This window comes from Salvelinus namaycush, chromosome 28, assembly GCF_016432855.1.
Source record: "Salvelinus namaycush isolate Seneca chromosome 28, SaNama_1.0, whole genome shotgun sequence".
NCBI classification, from domain to species: domain Eukaryota; kingdom Metazoa; phylum Chordata; class Actinopteri; order Salmoniformes; family Salmonidae; genus Salvelinus; species Salvelinus namaycush.
Window position 1 is genome coordinate 25,859,904 of NC_052334.1, and position 24,228 is coordinate 25,884,131.

The following is a 24,228-nucleotide window of genomic DNA, read 5'->3' on the forward strand; positions in this document are numbered from 1 at the left end:
TACTGTTTTCTGCCCTCTAGTCTACTGTTTTCTGTCCTTAGTCTACTGTTTTCTGCCCTCTAGTCGTACTGTTTTCTGCCCTCTAGTCTACTGTTTTACTGTCCTCTAGTCTACTGTTTTCTGTCCTCTAGTCTACTGTTTTCTGCCTCTAGTCTACTGTTTTCTGTCCTCTAGTCTACTGTTTTCTCGCCTCTAGTCTACTGTTTTTCTGCCCTCTAGTCTACTGTTTTCTGTCCCTCTAGTCTACTGTTTTCTGTCCTCTAGTCTACTGTTTCTGTCCTCTAGGCTACTGTTTTCTGCCCTCTAGTCTACTGTTTTCTGTCCTCTAGTCTACTGTTTTCTGCCTCTAGTCTACTGTTTTCTGCCCTGTAGTCTACTGTTTTCTGTCCTCTAGTCTACTGATTTTACTGTCCTCTAGTCTAATTGTTTTCTGCCCTCTAGTCTACTGTTTTCTGTCCTCTAGTCTACTGTTTTCTGTCCTCTAGTCTACTGTTTTCTGCCCTCTAGTCTACTGTTTTTCTGTCCTCAGTCTACTGTTTTCTGTCCCTCTAGTCTACTGTTTTCTGTCCTCTAGTCTACTGTTTTCTGTCCTCTAGTCTACTGTTTTCTGTCCTCTAGTCTACTGTTTTCTGCCCTCTAGTCTACTGTTTTCTGCCCTCTAGTCTACTGTTTTCTGTCCTCTGGTCTACTGTTTTCTGTCCTCTAGTCTACTGTTTTCTGTCCTCTAGTCTACTGTTTTCTGCCTCTAGTCTACTGTTTTTTGCCCTCTAGTCTACTGTTTTCTGTCCTCTAGTCTACACTTTTCTGTCCTCTAGTCTACTGTTTTCTGCCCTCTAGTCTACTGTTTTCTGTCCTCTAGTCTACTGTTTTCTGCCCTCTAGTCTACTGTTTTCTGTCCTCTAGTCTACTGTTTTCTGTCCTCTAGTCTACTGTTTTCTGTCCTCTAGTCTACTGTTTTCTGTCCTCTAGTCTACTGTTTTCTGTCCTCTAGTCTACACTTTTCTGTCCTCTAGTCTACTGTTTTCTGCCCTCTAGTCTACTGTTTTCTGTCCTCTAGTCTACTGTTTTCTGCCCTCTAGTCTACTGTTTTCTGTCCTCTAGTCTATTGTTTTCTGCCCTCTAGTCTACTGTTTTCTGTCCTCTAGTCTACTGTTTTCTGCCCTCTAGTCTACTGTTTTCTGCCCTCTAGTCTACTGTTTTTCTGTCCTCTAGTCTACTGTTTTCTGTCCTCTAGTCTACTGTTTTCTGTCCTCTAGTCTACTGTTTTCTGTCCTCTAGTCTACTGTTTTCTGCCCTCTAGTCTACTGTTTTCTGCCCTCTAGTCTACTGTTTTCTGCCCTCTAGTCTACTGTTTTCTGTCCTCTAGTCTACTGTTTTCTGTCCTCTAGTCTACTGTTTTCTGCCCTCTAGTCTACTGTTTTCTGCCCTCTAGTCTACTGTTTACTGTCCTCTAGTCTACTGTTTTCTGCCCTGTAGTCTACTGTTTTCTGCCCTCTAGTCTACTATTTTCTGTCCTCCAGCCTACTGTTTTCTGCCCTCTAGTCTACTGTTTTCAGTCCTCTAGTCTACTGTTTTCTGTCCTCTAGTCTACTGTTTTCTGTCCTCTAGTCTACTGTTTTCTGCCCTCTAGTCTACTGTTTTCTGCCCTCTAGTCTACTGTTTTCTGTCCTCTAGTCTACTGTTTTCTGCCCTCTAGTCTACTGTTTTCTGCCCTTTAGTCTACTGTTTTCTGTCCTCTAGTCTACTGTTTTCTGTCCTCTAGTCTACTGTTTTCTGTCCTCTAGTCTACTGTTTTCTGCCCTCTAGTCTACTGTTTTCTGTCCTCTAGCCTACTGTTTTCTGCCCTCTAGTCTACTGTTTTCTGTCCTCTAGTCTACTGTTTTCTGTCCTCTAGTCTACACTTTTCTGTCCTCTAGTCTACTGTTTTCTGCCCTCTAGTCTACTGTTTTCTGTCCTCTAGTCTACTGTTTTCTGCCCTCTAGTCTACTGTTTTCTGTCCTCTAGTCTACTGTTTTCTGTCCTCTAGTCTACTGTTTTCTGTCCTCTAGTCTATTGTTTTCTGCCCTCTAGTCTACTGTTTTCTGTCCTCTAGTCTACTGTTTTCTGTCCTCTAGTCTACTGTTTTCTGTCCTCTAGTCTACTGTTTTCTGTCCTCTAGTCTACTGTTTTCTGTCCTCTAGTCTACTGTTTTCTGTCCTCTAGTCTACTGTTTTCTGCCCTCTAGTCTACTGTTTTCTGCCCTCTAGTCTACTGTTTTCTGTCCTCTGGTCTACTGTTTTCTGTCCTCTAGTCTACTGTTTTCTGTCCTCTAGTCTACTGTTTTCTGCCCTCTAGTCTACTGTTTTTTGCCCTCTAGTCTACTGTTTTCTGTCCTCTAGTCTACACTTTTCTGTCCTCTAGTCTACTGTTTTCTGCCCTCTAGTCTACTGTTTTCTGTCCTCTAGTCTACTGTTTTCTGCCCTCTAGTCTACTGTTTTCTGTCCTCTAGTCTACTGTTTTCTGTCCTCTAGTCTACTGTTTTCTGTCCTCTAGTCTACTGTTTTCTGTCCTCTAGTCTACTGTTTTCTGTCCTCTAGTCTACACTTTTCTGTCCTCTAGTCTACTGTTTTCTGTCCTCTAGTCTACTGTTTTCTGCCCTCTAGTCTACTGTTTTCTGCCCTCTAGTTTACTGTTTTCTGTCCTCTAGTCTACTGTTTTCTGTCCTCTAGTCTACTGTTTTCTGTCCTCTAGTCTACTGTTTTCTGTCCTCTAGTCTACACCTTTCTGTCCTCTAGTCTACTGTTTTCTGCCCTCTAGTCTACTGTTTTCTGTCCTCTAGTCTACTGTTTTCTGCCCTCTAGTCTACTGTTTTCTGCCCTCTAGTCTACTGTTTTTCTGTCCTATAGTCTACTGTTTTCTGTCCTCTAGTCTACTGTTTTCTGTCCTCTAGTCTACTGTTTTCTGTCCTCTAGTCTACTGTTTTCTGTCCTCTAGTCTACTGTTTTCTGCCCTCTAGTCTACTGTTTTCTGTCCTCTAGTCTACTGTTTTCTGTCCTCTAGTCTACTGTTTTCTGTCCTCTAGTCTACTGTTTTCTGCCCTCTAGTCTACTGTTTTCTGCCCTCTAGTCTACTGTTTTCTGTCCTCTAGTCTACACTTTTCTGCCCTCTAGTCTACTGTTTTCTGTCCTCTAGTTTACTGTTTTCTGTCCTCTAGTCTACTGTTTTCTGTCCTCTAGTCTACTGTTTTCTGCCCTCTAGTCTACTGTTTTCTGTCCTCTAGTCTACACTTTTCTGTCCTCTAGTCTACTGTTTTCTGCCCTCTAGTCTACTGTTTTCTGTCCTCTAGTCTACTGTTTTCTGCCCTCTAGTCTACTGTTTTCTGTCCTCTAGTCTACTGTTTTCTGTCCTCTAGTCTACTGTTTTCTGTCCTCTAGTCTATTGTTTTCTGCCCTCTAGTCTACTGTTTTCTGTCCTCTAGTCTACTGTTTTCTGCCCTCTAGTCTACTGTTTTCTGCCCTCTAGTCTACTGTTTTTCTGTCCTCTAGTCTACTGTTTTCTGTCCTCTAGTCTACTGTTTTCTGTCCTCTAGTCTACTGTTTTCTGTCCTCTAGTCTACTGTTTTCTGTCCTCTAGTCTACTGTTTTCTGCCCTCTAGTCTACTGTTTTCTGCCCTCTAGTCTACTGTTTTCTGTCCTCTGGTCTACTGTTTTCTGTCCTCTAGTCTACTGTTTTCTGTCCTCTAGTCTACTGTTTTCTGCCCTCTAGTCTACTGTTTTTTGCCCTCTAGTCTACTGTTTTCTGTCCTCTAGTCTACACTTTTCTGTCCTCTAGTCTACTGTTTTCTGCCCTCTAGTCTACTGTTTTCTGTCCTCTAGTCTACTGTTTTCTGCCCTCTAGTCTACTGTTTTCTGTCCTCTAGTCTACTGTTTTCTGTCCTCTAGTCTACTGTTTTCTGTCCTCTAGTCTACACTTTTCTGCCCTCTAGTCTACTGTTTTCTGTCCTCTAGTCTACTGTTTTCTGCCCTCTAGTCTACTGTTTTCTGCCCTCTAGTCTACTATTTTCTGTCCTCTAGCCTACTGTTTTCTGCCCTCTAGTCTACTGTTTTCTGTCCTCTAGTCTACTGTTTTCTGTCCTCTAGTCTACTGTTTTCTGTCCTCTAGTCTACACTTTTCTGTCCTCTAGTCTACTGTTTTCTGTCCTCTAGTCTACTGTTTTCTGTCCTCTAGTCTACTGTTTTCTGCCCTCTAGTTTACTGTTTTCTGTCCTCTAGTCTACTGTTTTCTGTCCTCTAGTCTACTGTTTTCTGTCCTCTAGTCTACTGTTTTCTGTCCTCTAGTCTACACCTTTCTGTCCTCTAGTCTACTGTTTTCTGTCCTCTAGTCTACTGTTTTCTGTCCTCTAGTCTACTGTTTTCTGTCCTCTAGTCTACTGTTTTCTGTCCTCTAGTCTACTGTTTTCTGTCCTCTAGTCTACTGTTTTCTGTCCTCTAGTCTACTGTTTTCTGTCCTCTAGTCTACTGTTTTCTGCCCTCTAGTCTACTGTTTTCTGCCCTCTAGTCTACTGTTTTCTGTCCTCTAGTCTACACTTTTCTGTCCTCTAGTCTACTGTTTTCTGCCCTCTAGTCTACTGTTTTCTGTCCTCTAGTCTACTGTTTTCTGACCTCTAGTCTACTGTTTTCTGTCCTCTAGTCTACTGTTTTCTGTCCTCTAGTCTACTGTTTTCTGTCCTCTAGTCTACACTTTTCTGTCATCTAGTCTACTGTTTTCTGCCCTCTAGTCTACTGTTTTCTGCCCTCTAGTCTACTGTTTTCTTCCCTCTAGTTTACTGTTTTCTGTCCTCTAGTCTACTGTTTTCTGTCCTCTAGTCTACTGTTTTCTGTCCTCTAGTCTATTGTTTTCTGTCCTCTAGTCTACTGTTTTCTGTCCTCTAGTCTACTGTTTTCTGTCCTCTAGTCTACTGTTTTCTGTCCTCTAGTCTACTGTTTTCTGTCCTCTAGTCTACTGTTTTCTGTCCTCTAGTCTACACTTTTCTGTCCTCTAGTCTACTGTTTTCTGCCCTCTAGTCTACTGTTTTCTGCCCTCTAGTCTACTGTTTTCTGCCCTCTAGTTTACTGTTTTCTGTCCTCTAGTCTACTGTTTTCTGTCCTCTAGTCTACTGTTTTCTGTCCTCTAGTCTACACTTTTCTGTCCTCTAGTCTACTGTTTTCTGCCCTCTAGTCTACTGTTTTCTGTCCTCTAGTCTACTGTTTTCTGTCCTCTAGTCTACTGTTTTCTGTCCTCTAGTCTACTGTTTTCTGCCCTCTAGTCTACTCTTTTCTGCCCTCTAGTCTACTGTTTTCTGTCCTCTAGTCTATTGTTTTCTGTCCTCTAGTCTACTGTTTTCTGCACTCCCTGAGAGGATTGGATAGGGATTAGACATAGTAAACGCAGCAGCTTGCCATCTTACACCTATTCAATTCTTTCAGATCTAGTGCCCTGAGGATCCATTGAGATTGAGTATAGGACTCCCTCCTTCAGTGCACTTACTAGTTAGTGACCTCTCTCTCTTTCTCCCCCCCCCCCCCCCCCCCCCCTCCCCCCAGCGTGGCTGTGACTCGTTCCCAGGACGTGCCCTCCTTCGGTCCTCCTATCCCCAAGGGTGTGACCTTCCCTAAGTCCACTGTCTTCAGGGACTTCCTGCTGGCCAAGGTCATCAACGCAGAGAACGCCGCCCACAAGTCTGAAAAGTTTGGTGCCATGGCGACACGCACGCGACAGGAGTATCTGCGGGACCTGGCAGAGCGGCACGTGACCAGCACGCCGGTGGAGCCCACGGGGAAATTCCCCTTCATCTCATTGGCTCACAAGCGGAGAGAGAGGGTACGGCCGTACAGCGGGGCAGAGCTAAGGAGCCTAGGGGCAGTGACATGGCCGGTGCATGCGGAGGACCAGGTCGCCGGGGCAGAGAGGGAGTGTCTACTGGCCATCTCCAACGATTTCCTCATCCTATTGGATCAGGAGGCTAAGGCTGTGGTCTTTAACTGTGCCACGCACGACGTCATTGGCTGGTCCTCGGGCAGCCCCGCCTCCATGAAGATCTACTATGAGCGTGGGGAGAGTGTGTCGCTGCGCTCCATCAACAACAACACAGAGGACTTTGGAGAGGTGGTGAAACGCCTGGAGGTCAGTAGCAGCACAGTTCATCTGTGTATTATTGCTACACTGATGGCTTTATAATGTTTCACACACCATCTGTTGTGATTATTACAGGTGTCCCAAGTTGCAAGCCAGATAAGGACCTTTCATCATTAACAAATGGGTTATAATAAACATACCTCTCATTTCCACCTCTGATAATCCATTATGTTCAAAGGAGATGCAGAATAGGCCTACAGTGATTACAAACACAATGTTACAGGTATAGCACTCAGCATTGACCGTATTTGGAGAGGTAGTTTAATCATTCACATGCGATTAGGCAATGCCAGTTGTCTTGAATGAAAGATTAACACTATTTGCATAGGGTTATTTCATGTTTGTGTGTACAGTGAGTGTGTATGCCATACCCTTTCTTGTCGGAAAGCGGAGGCGTGCATCAGTGATGTAGCATAATATCCTGCTCTGGCCCTGTTGTGGTTGCCTGGAGGTCTGTGTTAAGTACTATGTTACAACCTCTTTCCACCTGACACTGGGTCAGAAGGGCCAGGTAAGGTGTATTAAACCTTAAACCCTCCCTCCTGTACAAAAACACTTTAATTGAAGGGTAGCGCATCCGCTGATGATAGATTCAGTCTGTTAGTGTGTCTCTTATCAGATCTAAGCCCAAGGGCAGATTGTTTATGTGATGTGTTTTACAGTAGCAGCAGCCAACAGAATAGTTTTGTTTTTTATTTATTCAACCCTTATTTTACCAGGTAAGTTGACTGAGAACACATTGTCATTTACAGCAATGACCTGGGGAATAATTACAGGGGAGAGGAGGGAGGATGAATGTGCCAATTGGAAACTAGGGATTATTAGGTGGCCATAAGGATATGCAAGACACTGGGGTTAACACCCCTACTCTTACGAAAAGTGCCATGGGATCTTTAGTGACCACAGAGAGTCAGAACACCCATTTAACATCCCATCCAAAAGACTGCACACTACACAGGGCAATGTCCTGGGGCATTTTTTCAGACCAGAGGAAAGAGTGCCTCCTACTGGCCCTCTAAAACCACTTCCAGCACCATCTGGTCTCCCATTCAGGGACCAACCCTGCTTAGCTTCAGAGGCAAGACAGCAGTGGGATACAAGGTGGTATGCTGCACAGAGCATACACAGCACATGCAGTGTAGTCTGTCTTTGGATTTAGAGGTTTCTTACATTATGTAGTGTGGCAGACCAGGGGGTTGGATCTAAACGTTTACACAGACAGAGCAGGATTAGCTCAGTTTCAAAGGGGTTTAAAATAAAATAATAGTCCAAAAGAAAAGGATAGGTCTCCCCCAAGAGACCCTCTCCGGGATACCGTGTTCTGAGTTCCGGGTCTTGCTGTATCCTGTAGGGATCAAAACTGAACTATACGAGAGTCCTTTCCTCCCCTAGTCTCTCTCCTGTGTGCTGCCCTTCTGGCAGCTTTATGGGACTTGTACAGCTGGTGAGCAATCAGCCCTTGATTACTCACCAATCCCCAATCAGCCCCAATTAGTCCTGGCCGGAGAGCCCGTCGAGACCTGGCACGTCCAGCAGATGGAGCCATCGCCTCGTGATGTATACTCAGTCTGTCACAAGGCCTCGGCGATTCTCCCCCTGGTGGCTAACCTGCTGTACGCCACAGTAGTTATAACTCTTCTCCTTCACCTCTTTCTCCTCCCCCTCCTCCTCTCCTCTGTCTCTAGCTCATGTCAAAGGGCAGCCAGACCACAGAGATGACCCTGAGGAGGAACGGCCTGGGCCAGCTGGGCTTCCATGTAAACTTTGAGGGCATCGTGGCAGAGGTAGAGCCCTACGGGTACGCCTGGCAGGCGGGGCTGCGCCAGGGCAGCAGGCTAGTAGAGATCTGTAAGGTTGCCGTGGCATCGTTGTCCCACGAACAGATGATCGATCTCCTGAGGACCTCTGTCACCGTCAAGGTGGTCATCATACCCCCACACGAGGACTCCACCCCTCGAAGGTACAGCTCAGAGACAACAAATAAGTTATTTATCAACAGATATGTGCCTCTATCAGTCATATCAGTAGCATGCATTTGGGTATTGGGGCAGCGCTGCAGTGTTTGTAGTGTATATCTCAATGTAATAATGGCGCCGAAGCAGATGGCTGCCGTTTTACGATCACGTAACCAATTGTGCTATTGTGTATGTTTTTTCGCGTTATTTGTAACTTATTTTGTACATAATGTTTCTGCCACCGTGTCTTATGACCGAAAAGAGCTTCTTGATATCAGGGTAGCGATTACTCACCCCGTACTAGAGGAATTCTTCTTCTTCAACGAGTTGGACAGGAAGGATTTACTCCAGACACCCGACAAGGACCTCATCCCCGTCATTCGCAGGAGGAAAAGACGGAGATATCATGGACGACGGTCCGGGTGCCTTGTAAGGATCCGTCGCCGAGAGGGTAATCTACCTTTACCATCGGTCCTATTAGCCAACGTACAATCAATTGATAATAAAATAGACAAACTACGAGCACGTATATCCTACCAACGGGACATTAAAAACTGTAATATCTTATGTTTCACCGAGTCGTGGCCGAACGACGACATGATTAACATACAGCTGGCGGGTTTTAAGCTTTTTCGGCAGGATAGAACAGCAGCCTCTGGTAAGACAAGGGGCGGCCCTCTATGCATATTTGTAAACAACAGCTGGTGCACGAAATCTAAGGAAGTCTCAAGGTTTTGCTCGCCTGAGGTAGAGTATCTCATGATAAGCTGTAGACCACACTATTTACCAAGAGACTTTACATCTATATTTTTCATAGCTGTCTATACACCACCACAGACCGATGCTGGCACTAAGACCGCACTCAATGAGCTGTATATGGCCATAAGCAAACAGGAAAACGCTCATCCAGAGGCAGCGCTTCTAGTGGCCGGGGACTTTAATGCAGGGAAACTCAAATCAGTTTTACCTAATTTCTATCAGGATGTTAAATGTGCAACCAGAGGGAAAAAAACTCTAGACCACATTTACTCCACACACAGAGACACATACAAAGCCTTCCCTCACCCTCCTATTGGCAAATCTGACCATAATTCTATCCTCCTGATTCTTGATTACAAGCAAAAACTAAAGCAGTAAGCACCAGTGACTTGGTCAATAAGAAAGTGGTCAGATGAATCAGATGCTAAGCTACAGGACTGTTTTGCTAGCACAGACTGGAATATGTTCCAGAATTCTTCCGATGGCATTGAGGAGTACACCACATCAGTCACTGGCTTCATCTATAAGTGCATTGATGACGTCGTCCCCACAGTGACTGTACGTACATACCCTAACCAGAAGCCGTGGATTACAGGCAACATCCACACTGAGCTAAAGGGTAGAGCTGCAGCATTCAAGGAGCGGGACTCTAACCCGGAAGCTTACAAGAAATCCCGCTATGCCCTCCAACGAACCATCAAACAGGCAAAGCGTCAATACAAGATTGAATCGTACTACATCGACTCTGACGCTCGTCGGATGTGGTAGGGCATGCAAACTATTACAGACTACAAAGGGAAGCACAGCCACGAGCTGCCCAGTGTCACGAACCTACCAGATGAGCTAAATTACTTTGATGCTTGCTTCGAGGCAAGTAACACTGAAACATGCATGAGAGCACCAGCTGTTCTGGACAACTGTGTGATCACGCTCTCCTTAGTCGATGTGAGTAAGACCTTTTAAACAGGTCAACATTCACAATGCCGCAGGGCCAAACGGATTACCAGGATGTGTACTCCGAGCATGTACTCCGTGACCAACTGGCAAGTGTCTTCACTGACATTTTCAACCTGTCCCTAACTGAGTCTGTAATACCAACATTCAAGAAGACCACCATAGTCCCTGTGCCCAAGAACACTAAGGTAACCTGCCTAAATGACTACAGACCTGTAGCACTCACGTCTGTAGCCATGAAGTGCTTTGAAAGGCTGGTCATGGCTCACATCAACACCATTATCCCAGAAACCCTAGACCCACTCCAATTTGCATACCGCCCCAACAGATCTACAGATGATGCAATCTCCATTGCACTCAACACTGCCCTTTCCCACCTGGACAAAAGGAACACCAATGTGAGAATCCTATTCATTGACTACAGCTCAGCGTTCAACGCCATAGTGCCCTCAAAGCTCGTCACTAAGGACCCTGGGACTAAACACCTCCCTCTGCAACTGGGTCCTGGCCTTCCTGACGGGCCGCCCCTAGGTGGTAAGGGTAGGGTACGCTGGTCCTCAACACGGGGGCATCTCAGGGGTGCGTGCTCAGTCCCCTACTGTACACCCTGTTCACTCATGACTGCATGGCCAGGCACGACTCCAACACCATCATCAAGTTTGCCGATGACACAACAGTGGTAGGCCTGATCACCGACAATGATGAGACAGCCTATAGGGAGGAGGTCAGAGACCTGGTCATGTGGTGCCAGGACAACAACCCTTCCCTCAACGTGTTCAAGACAAAGGAGATGATCGTAGACTACAGGAAAAGGAGGACCGAGCACGCCCCCATTCTCATTGCTGGGGCTATAGTGGAACAGCTTGAGAGCTTCAAGTTCCTTGGTTTCCACATCACCAACAAACTATCATGGTCCAAAAACACCAAGACAGTCGTGAAGAGGGCACAACAAAGCCTATTCCCCTCAGGAGACTGAAAAGATTTGGCATGGATCCTCAGATCCTCAAAAGGTTCTACAGCTGTACCATTGAGAGCATCCTGACTGGTTGCATCACTGCCTGATATAGCAACTGCTTGGCCCCCGACCTCAGGGCACTACATAGGATAGTGCGTACAGCCCAGTACATCACTGGGGCCAAGCTTCCTGCCATCCAGGACCTCTATATCAGGCGGTGTCAAAAATTGTCAAAGACTCCAGCCACCCTAGTCATAGACTGTTCTCTCTGGTACCGCATGGCAGACGATACAAGGAGCGCCAAGTTGAGGTCTAAAAGGCTTCTTAACAGCTTCTACCCCCAAGCCATAAGACTCCTGTACTGCTAATCAAAGGGCTACCCAGACCCCTCTTTTCGCTGCTGCTACTCTTTGTTTATAGTCTATGAATAGTCACTTTAACTCTACCTACATGTACACATTACCTCAATTACCTCAACTAACTGGTGCCCGCGCACATTGACTCTGTACCGGTACCCCCTGTATATAGCCTCGCTTGTTATTTTACTGCTGCTGTTTAATTATTTATTACTTTTATTTTCTATTTTCTACTTATCTATTTTTTACTTAACACTTATTTTTATTTGTTTTCTTAACTTCTTAAAGCGTTGTTAGTTAAGGGCTTGTAAGTAAGCATTTCAATGTAAGGTGTACACCTGTTGCATTCGGCGCATGTGACAAAAAATCTTTTTTGATTTGATTTGATTTATCTCTGTCTCTTCTCACAGAGGCTGTTCAGAGCTGTACCACATGCCCCTGGTGGACTATAAGAACCACAAGGAGGGGATGCCCTATGAGTTTAAATTCCCCTTACGCAGCAACAACAACAAGTGGCCCCGCACCTCCTCCAGCCCCCAGAGCCGCACCACAGCGGCCCTGGGGGGGACGCTCATCAAGGCCCCGGCTTCAGACTACCAGGAGCCGACCGGAGTCATCCCCCGCAGTGTGTCCAGCGACGGGCGCCCTCTCAACCCTAAAAGGTAAGAGAGCCACCCCGGCTGATAATATGATATAGTAGGGAAGATGTACAAGCTTTAAGCTTAGTAGTGGATTCTGTATGCTCTGTATCCCTCAGGTATTCCCCAGGGAATGATAACTATGCCCTGGCTTGTTCCATCGTGATGGGCCGCTCTCCACACACCCGCAAAGCCCCTACCAGCCTCTCCTACATAGACACTGGGAGCGCAGGCTCCAACCACTGGAGACAGAAGTCCATGCCAGATGGGTGAGAGGTCACTCAGGCCAGAACAAACCTGGGCCAATTTATGGCCACATTCAGACCATACCCAGATCATACACAGACCAAAATTCAGATCTAGAAACAGATCGCTGTAGGGTTTCACCTAAATTGCTCTATTTTCAGATGTAGTCTGTATTTACTGTAATTACTTATTTGGGAGTTATCCAATAATAGAAAGGAAATTACTAAATGATATGTTGTCTCGTTGATATGTTGTACTCATCATGGCAGAGGTACTCCTGTTTTGTTCAGTCAATGATGCAGCTAGACATGATGCCGTCTTCTTCCATATATTTTATAGGTTTAACAACAATACCCGCCACTCCCCTGTGTCTGCTGAGCGTCAGGGAGTGGGAGAGGGGTCTAACGGGACTAAGCCTGCCACTGGATGGCCCCGAGCGGTGGAAGGGGAGCTGGCCGACAGGGAGGCTGATAGAGCAGGTCAGAGGACATGCTTTAGAACAGTGTCATTCAAAGTCGCGGTCACGACCCCAGTTCGGTCTAGAACTGCAATGGGGTCGCCAAAATGATAGTTTTTGAGAAAGTTAATTTGAAAAATCGAATTGTATTGAGTAAAGGTATTTATTGGTTTATTTTCATTCTGATAAGAGATGAAAATGCAATTAAGTTATTTTTTTATTTAAAATTCGAAATGTACCGATTTTAAGGTTGTGTCATTAGATTTGGCGTGGGGTGGGGGTCACGAGAAAATCTTGGGGGAAAATGGGGTCCCCAGAAATTTGCTGAAAAGTTTTGAATACCACTGCTTTAGAAAATGCCCAAGTCATGTCTCTGGTGTTTTGGGTGATGCAGATGATGAGAGTCAGAGACAGGAATATCTCTCTATGTTACTGGTATTGTTATCTGTGTCTCATTCCTCTGTTTGTTCCTGTCCCTCCCAGACCCAGCTGTATCCAAGGCTGCAGTAACTCGTCTCCAGCAGCAGGAACAGGGGACACACCTGTCTCCCAACAAGAACATCAAGGTGAGGCACCAGGCTCAAATATGACCAAATATGTCTTCTAACATGCTGACCAGACCGCTTGTGCGTGATCAGGACAGGATCAGGACACGCAGGTTGAAATATCAACTATATTATTTTGGGGACAGGTCGAAAAGCAAACATTTATGGCAATTTAGCTAGCTAGCTTGCTGTTGCTAGCTAATTTGTGCTGGGCTATAAACAGTGGGTTGTTATTTGACCTGAAATGCACAATTACCTGAAATTAATAATTATGTTAATGTATTATTTCAGTTTTTTATTTGTAATACATTTGCAAAAAAATCTAAAAATCTGTTTTTGCTTTGTGATTATGGGATATTGTGTGTAGATTGATGAGGGAAAAAAACAATTTAATCCATTTTAGAATAAGGCTGTAACAAAATGTGGAAAAAGTGAACGGGTCTGAATACTTTCCGACTGCACTAGCTTGGCAATGTAGATTGTTGTCTATGTCAAAGTAGTCTTTATTTAATATGGTAAAACAACCAGGACGTGACTGTAGGGTCTCTGTCTCTACAGGTGGAAGCTTCCTACTCCTCCAGCCAATCAGGCAGCAACACACTGTCCAGTAATGCCTCCAGCTCTGCCCACAGTGATGAAAAGTGGTATGAGATTGGCTCCAGCAGGACAGGGGTACGGCCTGACTCAGAGCTCAACGGCTACCTACAGGGGGCATCCACAGACAGCGGCATCGATGCTACCTCTTACGGGGCCACAGGGTCCGGGGGTTCCAGAGCCAAAGAGCGGCGGGCCCAAGAGACCTCTCCTTCAGCCCCAGACTCCCCCGGCCCCCCAGGGAGCAGCGCATACCCAGCCCAGAGCCCCCTTGTGTTCCCCCCAGCCCCGGACAGTGGCTCCTACACCCTCAGTGATGCTGCGTCCCACTCCAGGTGTGTGTGCCTCCCTGTGCTGTGCTACCCCACATGAAAAAATACTATAGTGTATACTATGGTAGGAATACTATAGTATTCACTGTATTGTTTTTGCTGACTTTACTCTAGTATTCACTGTTTATTATTATTTTTTTAATTATTGAACCTTTATTTAACTAGGCAAGTCAGTTAAGAACAAATTCTTATTTACAATGACGGACTAACCCGGCAAAACCCTAACCCGATCGACGCTGGGCCAATTGTGCACCGCCCTATGGGACTCCCAATGACGGCCGGTTGTGATACAGCCTGGAATCGAACCAGGGTCTGTAGTAATGCCTCTACCACTGAGATGCAGTGCCTTAGACCGCTGTGCCACTCGGGAGCCACTCGGGAGCCCAATAAACCGAGAAATCACGCACAAAGTAGCCTACACAATCACAAAGCACGTGAAATATATTCACGAGCGCCACACACAGCCCAGTTTCAGTGGAATATCATCTATTTTCTATTTATATATTTTTGTGTGCTTTTGAGAGTGAAAATCTGACAAATCTATAGGAAAACATACGATTTTTCACACAGGGTGTCTTTCCTTCGCTGGGCAGGTTGTTTGGGAACTTTTTGGCTAAATTTGAGTATACCCACTTCTCCAGGCACCTCTACACCACTGTATAGGGCCGATGGAAAGACAGCAGTCACACACAGCATGATGTTAAAGGATAAGCAGTCCATAAACTCTGACATAATAACCCAGTAGGTCACAATCATAAAAATACAAACATACAACTATTAAGCATTTCCCAATCGAAATGTACAACTATGACCTCCCATGGCAAAAATAATTTCATGTTTAGCCCACAAAGTAACTGGTGACCTAAAGTTTAAAGTAGAACCGACTGCATTTTAACTAGTTTGCAGATATGAAACAAACAGACAATCATAATATCAGTAAAAAATATCAAATTCTTATGCTACAAAACCAACTTCATAAGAGGTTTTAAAAATAGGTTATATTTGACGTTCCATGACGTACACTAACATGCTGACTACACCGCCCACGTCGTGTGCGCGAGCGTTGCAAAATAAATGTACACATACATGTTATTCAATCATTGCACACACTGCCCGCGCAAGTCAACGAGCGTCTGCGTAACTTGGTTCTATTTGTGACGCTAGACGCGCTGCAAGTCCCACCTCTCCCAACTCCTCATTGGTTTTTAGGAGCATATACCCACGTGGGTGATTGAAAGATGAACTGAGGTCCACACTCCAGTCCAGTTGGTGGTGGTAATGCACCTTAAAGTTGGTTGCCAACCGCCATAAAAGTCCATAGAAGAAGAAGAAGCCTGAAGGAGGAGAGATTACTAGAAAATAACTTGGATTACCCTTTTATCTGTGGATTAATTGTCAGAGTAGAGGATCTTGTGCATTTCAGGTAAAATAACAACCCAATGTTTATATCCCAGGACAAATTAAATAAAAATAAAATGATTATACCTGCGTATAGCCTCCACTACATCACTGGCCCTTTATGTTTTACAAAAAGTGCACTCTCCTACATGAGTGTGTTGGTATTACGGTTGCTGTCTTTTCAGAATCACAAACTAGTCAAACACTGAAGACCTATAGATTCGCCACTGTACAAACATGTCTATAATAGATATAAAGGCTGTTGAAATAATGTTTCAAGAAAGGAGTGTACATATTTGGCCTGGCGAAGCGGTTTTATGCGCTGACTGAATGGAAGCTGATAATTATGAGATTTTTACTCTGCTGGTCTCAGGATGAAATTAAGAGTCCTCACTGCCCGAGACCGAGTCAAGACCGAGTACAAATGTATCCGACATTGAAACAAGACCCGAGACACTCAATATGTGGTCTCGAAGACCGGTCTCGAGCACAACAACACTGCTACAGTGTGTAGTATAGTATACTACAGTTTACTACAGAATTCTATAGTAAGTACTGTAGTATTGTATAGTAAACTGTAGTAGTTTTTCATGTGGGACAGTAGAGTTCTATTACAGTCGGCTCTTTATGTGATACATTTCCTCTCACGTATCAATGTTTCATGAAGCAGACAGTGATGCTTTGTAGTCCTTATATATCCCCTATTGTCCCAGATAGAAAACTACCAAGCCTTGCGGTTTGGTGGTGAGAGGTAGCAAGCAGCAACCTGCTGTATGTGTGTCTGTGTGTTTGTGTGTGTGCGCACATGCGTGTGTGTATCTGAGTGTGTGTGTGTGTGTGTGTGTGTGCGTGCTTGTTTGTGTGTGAGCCAGGTTCTCACAGAGAGAAAGAGAGCACTTGAAACACTGAGGAATGCTGAATGTGAGAGCTCAGCACTGTTAACACTCCGTAACCACAGTTCCTTTGAGTGAACAGGGTTTCTTCCTCTCCTCAGCCTCTCCTCTGTGGCTCTGAAATAACTCCAGCACCACCAGACTAGTGACTGTTTTATTGTACACACAGCATGTCTGAGGAGGGAGACGCTAGCTTTCATGTCAAACTGGGGAGAAATGTTGTTTGAAATGTTAAAATGGAAGAAGTCCAAGGACACTCTGTCCTATTTCTTTTTCTTCATGAATTTAAATTCTCATCTCAAGATGTGGAGACATCGGAGATGTCGTGTGTGGGGGAAGTAGTCAAAGTTACCATATTGTACATATTGTACGAAATATTGTACAGAAATGTGTTCATAGATGAGTGCACATTACAGAAATGTGAAGTGAAACACCAATGTAATGGTGTGTGCGAGTTATGAACACATTAGTATAAATATACCTATACTAACCCATATCCGTGTTTTTCCGTACCAGTACTCTGAGCTCGGGCCAGTCTGGCAGTCCCATGGGTCCAGGCTGCAGTCCCAGCTCCTCCCAGGAGGAGTCAGCCCTTGCCACCTCCCCCACCTCTCAGACCTCCCTCTCCCCTGGAGGCCCCAAGAGCTTCTACCCCCGCCAGGGAGCCACCTCCAAGTACCTGATCGGCTGGAGGAAGCCGGGAGGTACCATCAACTCTGTGGACTTTGGCAAAACACGCAAGTAAGCATGGGGGGCAGTAGAGGAGGAATGTTGAACATACATGTGTTTATTGACACGTCACTGAGGCCATTACACTATGAGGGGTGCAATGTTGTGACAGGATGTTCTTTCCCTATTGAAACAAATCTTACTGTTCTAGATTGTTGATGTTAGAGAGACTTGAGATCTGAGTCAACTGAGAGGAGATGCCTTTCCCACTTGTCGTGGCTCATGTTTTGTTTATAAACGAGTACACCACTCCCACCATGTGGTTGAACCGAGAACTGCAACCTAACACTGCTGGTCTTTGCTTTCTCAGACGTCACCAGAGTGATGGGTTGCTGGGTGGCCAGCCCCAGCTCAGGGCTCAGCTCAGGGCCCAATCCCCCCAGCGGGTCACCACATCCAGCCTGCAGGAGGACCTGAAGAAACTCATCACCCTAGACAGCCCACCACCCTCCTCCCACGACCAAAAGGTAGCGGGCAGCACTGCTCTGTGTTAACAAGCAATGTCACCATCATCCATTTTACCATGATAATTGTCAAATTGATGAGAACTCCCATGGAACTTCCAGAGTAGTCGATATGCTGTATTTGCCTGATGAATCCAAACTCCCTCCCCTGCTTTGCCACATACACTGGTCAACATGCTAAAGGCTAAAGGCTGAGTTTATGGGGTCAATCAGCAGCCTCACATTGCTCCTCTCTCTCCCCTCACTCTCTCCAGCCCTCTTTCCCCGTCCCCCCTCCCAGCCGGCGCTCCTTGCAGAGGACCCTGTCAGATGAGAGCATCTACAGCGGGCAGCGGGAGCCCTCGTACAGCGGGCACAGACAGACACCCAACGACCTGCTCTTCAGCTGCTCCACCATACCCCGCTCGCCCACCGCCCGCCACGCGCCACCCCGACAACCATCACACAAGTCTCTGGGTTAGCCTCTGATTATCCTGAAAGTAATCCTTGAGTAAAGCCAATGCCAGTTTATCCTACATGGGCTCCATCTCAAACCAGGGGAGCACAGTTTATCATAGAGTGTATCAGTGTATACTTATGTCCTTAAGTATGGGTTACTCTAAACACGTTATGTGTAATCTTGTTTTTAGTATGTACTTTATTTGAAACCTGTCTCCACTTCCTCTGTTCTAATCCGCTGTCTCTCGTCCCCCCGCTCCTCTTCCCTGCAGGTGATCTATGTGAGTCGTCCAGCCAGGACCAGGGGGGTAGGAGACAACAGCTGGGGGACCCATGCCTCATGCCCCTGCCTAACTCTGGAGCTGACCGTGCTCTGGACTGGTCCAACCTGGTGGATGCTGCCAAGGCCTTTGAGGGTAGGCAAAGTAAGCTGGAGATTTACTATCTTTACCAACCAGAGGGTAGCAGTGCCCTGTCTCTTTCATGTGTGTTGTCAATCTGAGCTGTAACTGAAGCTGTAACTGTTGTGTTTTTCTCTGTCTGTCTTCAGTTCAGAGACTGTTATCTGTTAATGATGGGAGCTCCAGCCCAGAGGTCAAAGACACCAGCCCCCAGCAGGCCGAACCCCAGGCTTCCCCACAGAGAAACACCTCGCCTGGGTAAGACCCACTTACCTACTACATACCATGCACGTCCAGAGAATTCTGTAGACATAGGTAGGGCCTGGAGCTTATCCTAAAACTTGGGTCAGGTTTTTCCTGGCCAGGCAACATGGTTAGGAAAAACTCCTGGCCCTACTCCTAGGGTCTAAAGCTGTGGCTTGCTACACAATATGCCCCAGGTCATGCTAGTCTTATTATAGTTTAGAATATGGTAGTTAACACTGTCCCCCGTCCCACAGTGAGAGCCCAGCTTGTCTGATGGAGAAGGTGAGCCAACTGGAGTCCATGGTGAAGCTGCTGCAGGATGACCTAAAGAAGGTGAGACAAGAAACAACCAGGTCTTCAGCACCGGAGGCTAAGCCTTAGCCTAGACATCTCTACTCTACTGTTCACTTCTTACTAAACCTGGTGCCCTTTCCCTAACAGTGGTTAGAACAGTAGAAAGACCAGTTGAAAGAGCAGCCTTCTCAGTGTGGAAAGGTCAAACAAGTGTGTAGTGTGGATCCAGTTCTCATACTTACTACTCTGCCTTTTGGTTATAGCTGCCCTGTATACATCTCCTGAGGACAGTATTAGAGAGTAATGAGAGCCTCCCACTCCTCTCTGTGTTAATGATGACTCCCTGTGTGTGAGGACAGTACTAGAGAGTAATGAGATCCTCCCACTCCTCTCTGTGTTAATGATGACTCCCTGTGTGTGAGGACAGTACTAGAGAGTAATGAGATCCTCCCACTCCTCTCTGTGTTAATGATGACTCCCTGTGTGTGAGGACAGTACTAGAGAGTAATGAGAGCCTCCCACTCCTCTGTGTTAATGATGACTCCCTGTGTGTGACGACAGTACTAGAGAGTAATGAGAGCCTCCCACTCCTCTCTGTGTTAATGATGACTCCCTGTGTGTCCCCAGGAGAAGGATGCCAAGGTGTCCCTGCAGGCCCAGATACAGAGCCTGAGAGAGGACAACCAGCGGCTCCAGGAGGAGTCCTACAGCGCCTCGGCCAAGCTCAAGAAGTTCACAGAGTGGGTGTTCAACACCATCGACATGAACTGACTGATCCATGTGCTATTGACAGGAACAGCTGAACACACGTGACCACAACACACTAACACTCAAATGGATTCACACTATGGGTGCTCAGAACCACAGGACTTGATATTCTGCTATTGACATGGACCGATTCACAGTGGATGTAAATGCTGTATGATCAACATGAACTGTTGATCCCATCATGAACCGATCGGCCATTATTCTTCAACACAGTGGATCTGTAGTACCACCACCACTAACAACTCAATGAGAGGTGTTTTAAAGGAGATAGAGGGAGAGAGACAGAGATGATCAGCATGCAGTCCTTTCTTTAGGATTTGCTGGCACTATACTGTAGTGTCCCTGCATGTCTGACAGAGATGTATTAACTTCCCTGGGCTATGCTGTGGAACCTTCCCATGTTGACCTTGTCCTTCAGATCCTGCTCCTTCATACTGTACTCCTCTCCACAGTGGAACAAATTGTCCATTGTAGGACAGTTGTGTGTTATTTAAGACATTCCCAGAAAGGAACAGTTCAGAAATGTGTGTTGCATTCAGTTCATACACGTAACAGGTTCACAGCACGTTTAAGAGATTGCAAAAGTCCAAGTTGCATATTGAAGATTTGAGTGATCAGCTGTTATTTTGTTAGCAATTTATGTAAAAACATGATGGGGCTGTCGCTTGTCCCATAGAATTGAACTTGTCCCTTTCAGTACAAGTATAGAAAGGTAAAGACAGGCAGTCTCTCGGCCTGTGTACTGTGTATTGGATATAGTTTAATATTAGTACTATTATGGTCGATGCCTCTCAGTGATGCCTCTCCCATTGATCCTCCATAAAGCAATGTAAAACATGTTATAGGGGGTTGAGTATACCTCACATACAGTACTGTACATGACTACAGCTAGTTAACTGATGAAAAGTACTTAACTTGCCACGTAAAAAATATACAAATGAAATAATATGGGTGCCATAATGACGAGAATAAGCTTCAAAATTCATCATCAACCAAAGCTGTTCAACAATTTATTTTGTAAATATATATGAGCAGAAATGTTACCACTGCAAAACACCTTATATTGTTTTACCACTACACACTATGACTCTCTATGGACTGGGCTCATTTCAGGAGGGTAAGATGGGCTTACTGGATACAGTAGTTCCAGAATGTACTATTGGTTATTATATCAAAATAACTGGACTGACTGGGTGGATGACTGGAAGACCAGGCGTACTGTTCAATTCACTTCTAACTGATGATATTGATTCTACTTGGTCTATTTGATTATTGGTATGGTCCCATCCTCGCCTACCTGCTGTATTGGATCCACAGTGCCATCTAGTGATGATAACATGTCGTAACATGGAAATACGTACTACACTTGACCTGATCCACAGCATGTTACAAAGCCCCTGGTGCCACATGTATTTCATCCTGTTCTACTCTCTGTAGATGAAATCGGTACTGTATGTCATGACATATAACGATTTTATGTAAATCCTTAAATGCCAGCTACAGTCATCTAAGTCTATTAGTAAGTAACTTGGTAGACCCTCCATGTCTACAGTCAGTTGTACTATTAAAACCCGCAAGCTTCCCCTTTGGTTCCCATTCTGTACAACCTGTATATATATCAAAGGATTCTGACGCTCATCATAATTTGCACCTTCCTTCTTGACATGTATTACAGCATGTGATGATGTTTCCTTTGAGCTGTGATGTGTAAAAATGTTTATATCTATTAAAGATATTTTGTTCAATTGTATCTTTGTAGTGATGCCTGCATACCCAGATGCAGATTTGGTATTTATATTTATTTTATTTCACCTTTATTTAACCAGGTAGGCTAGTTGAGAACAAGTTCTCATTTGCAACTGCGACCTGGCCAAGATAAAGCAAAGCAGTGTGACACAGACAACAACACAGAGTTACACATGGAGTAAACAATAAGCAAGCCAATAACACAATAAACAAGTCAATGACACAGTAGAACAAATAATGTCTATATACAGTGTGTGCAAAAAGCATGAGGAGGTAGGCAATAAATAGGCCATTACAATTTAGCAGATTAACACTGGAGTGATAAATGAGCAGATGATGATGTGCAAGTAGAGATACTGGTGTGCAAAAGAGCAGAAAAGTAAATAAAATAAAAACAGTATGGCGATGAGGTAGGTAGATTGGGTGGGTGGGCTATTTACAGATGGACTATGTACAGCTGCAGCGATCGGTTAGCTGCTCAGATAGTTGATGTTTCAAGTTGGTGAGGGAAATAAAAGTCTCCAACTTCAGCGACTTTTGCAATTCGTTCCAGTCACTGGCAGCAGAGAACTGGAAGGAAAGGCGGCCAAATGAGGTGTTGGCTTTGGGGATGATCAGTGAGATATACCTGCTGGAACGTGTGCTACGGGTGGGTGTTGTTATCGTGACCAGTGAACTGAGATAAGGCGGAGCTTTACCTAGCATAGATTTATAGATGACCTGGAGCCAGTGGGTCTGGCGACGAGTATGTAGCGAGGGCCAGCCGACTAGAGCATACAGGTCGCAGTGGTGGGTGGTATAAGGTGATTTGGTAACAAAACGGATGGCACTGTGATAGACTGCATCCAATTTGCTGAGAAGAGTGTTGGAAGCTATTTTGTAGATGACATCGCCGAAGTCGAGGATCGGTAGGATAGGATATGTATGGTATGGTATGTATGATGTAGCGACAGTACAGGCTTCCACTTAGCTTCCAGGAATCTTTATAGATTATTATTAGGTTATAGATTATTACCTTTATTTATGTTTTCCCCCCAGCAATAATGCATTGGTCTTATGAACAAAAAGCTACATGGAGCCTATGGAGTACAGCACACCCCATATCTTCCCTGTTGGAGCATGACAATAGAGGATAACCCACGAGGTGTTACCAGGACTTGACAGTCCAGTGGCAGCCTCAAGAGTTTTATACAGGAAAGTAATTTGTGATATTGATAGTTTTAATATTGAACCAGGTTTTTCTTGCAAAAAACATATTTCTCATTGAGATTAACCTGGATAAATTAAGATTAAATACAAGGAAAAAAACTAAAGGGACCATATTTTTCCATTTGTGAATCTACTGGCGAAAAATGTTCTCCCTGCTGAGTTCAGAGTTGTTGACTTCCCCAGATGTTCTCTCTAGGTCCTAGGACATGATTTAGAACATGTTGTACTGTACACAGATCAGAACCAGTCCCAGTTTACTGATCCAGTTAATTAATGCAGCGAGTCCAGAGAGGAGCAGAGGAGCGGAAGAGTTTGGGGACGTCATATTTCACAAATGAAGAACTGTTTGGGCTTTACTGCTATAGCCCATAGAAACATATTGAATAAGCATTCATGGCAAAACGGAATAAGGAATAAGGTTTTTAAGTGTCTGTCCTATACCGAACAGATATAAGAAAGCTCAGGAATTATTTATATATTGTTGACACATATCTAACCCTTGTTTTGGGTGGCACAAAACTACTTCCATACTTCCATTCATTTTTTTTACCGGTACCGGGTTACCTTCAGATGAGTCCCATGACACTTGTGGGGGTCGTAGAACAAAAAGGAGTACACCATCGTGTTCGTGAGAGTCTCCCCTTTACATATAGTATATTGTAGGATGCTATAGACGTTTTTGTGAAACGAAGCCCATACAAAAACAAATATATCTAGCTTAAACAGATGGATTTCGCTGGAAATCTTTTTATCATGTTAATTAAATGATGCACGAGCGAGAGAGAGAGAGAGAGAGAGAGAGAGAGAGAGAGAGAGAGAGAGAGAGAGAGAGAGAGAGAGAGAGAATACTTAAATTAAACTCCAGATATAACAGACTGGCCCTAGAGAGAGAGAGAGAGAGAGAGAGAGAGAGAGAGAGAGAGAGAGAGAGAGAGAGAGAGAGAGAGAGAGAGAGAGAGAGAGAGAGAGAATACTTAAATTAAACTCCAGATATAACAGACTGACCCTAGCCCCCCGACACAAACTATTACACAAACTATTGCAGCATAAATACTGGAGGCTGAGACAGGAGGGGTCAGGAGACACTATGGCCCCGTCCGACGATACCCCTGGACAGGGCCAAACTTTGCCTGTCTAAGCAGGCTAACAGCCTGCTACCTGGCCTGCACACTATCTTCCATTCTTTTCTGCAGATCATCTCAAGCTCTGTCAGGTTGGATGGGGAGCATTGCTGCACAGAACCATCGGGTTCTTGGTCACCTCCCTGACCAAAGCCCTAGGAAGCGTCTTGGTGGTTCAAAACGTCTTCCATTTAAGAATGATGGAGGCCACTGTGTTCCTGGGGACCTTCAATGCTGCAGTTGTGCCTCGTCACGATCCTGTATCGGAGTTCTACGGACGATTCCTTTGACCTCATGGGTTGGTTTTTGCTCTGACATGCACTGTCAAATGTAGACAGATGTGAAAGGTGTGTTCTTTCCAAATCATGTCCAATCAATTTAATTTCCCACAGGTGGACTCCAATCAAGTTGTAGAAACATCTCAAGGATGATCAATGGAAACAGGGTACACCTGAGCTCAATTTCAAATGTGGAAAAAGTCAAGGGGTCTGAATACTTTTGGAAGGCACTGTAAGTGGTAGATGTTTCAGTTTTACAGGTCACGGCCATAACGCAATACTGTATGGTGTGAGTGTGG

The 24,228-nt window shown here is 45.1% G+C and overlaps 1 protein-coding gene across 1 annotated transcript in view; it reads left to right on the plus strand.

The window, feature by feature from the left end:
• Positions 1-21,325, plus strand: part of LOC120023296 (signal-induced proliferation-associated 1-like protein 1) — a 37,085-nt gene extending 15,760 nt beyond the window's left edge. The window contains exons 2-15 of the mRNA XM_038967327.1: positions 5,562-6,141; positions 7,839-8,113; positions 11,543-11,794; positions 11,890-12,039; positions 12,356-12,495; positions 12,957-13,039; positions 13,577-13,947; positions 16,752-16,976; positions 17,275-17,431; positions 17,683-17,884; positions 18,139-18,291; positions 18,417-18,525; positions 18,768-18,846; positions 19,435-21,325. Coding sequence (XP_038823255.1) covers positions 5,562-6,141; positions 7,839-8,113; positions 11,543-11,794; positions 11,890-12,039; positions 12,356-12,495; positions 12,957-13,039; positions 13,577-13,947; positions 16,752-16,976; positions 17,275-17,431; positions 17,683-17,884; positions 18,139-18,291; positions 18,417-18,525; positions 18,768-18,846; positions 19,435-19,578 — 2,920 coding nt within the window. The 3' untranslated portion in view covers positions 19,579-21,325. The remainder of the gene's footprint in view (positions 1-5,561; positions 6,142-7,838; positions 8,114-11,542; positions 11,795-11,889; positions 12,040-12,355; positions 12,496-12,956; positions 13,040-13,576; positions 13,948-16,751; positions 16,977-17,274; positions 17,432-17,682; positions 17,885-18,138; positions 18,292-18,416; positions 18,526-18,767; positions 18,847-19,434) is intronic.
• The last annotated feature ends 2,903 nt before the right edge of the window (positions 21,326-24,228 follow it).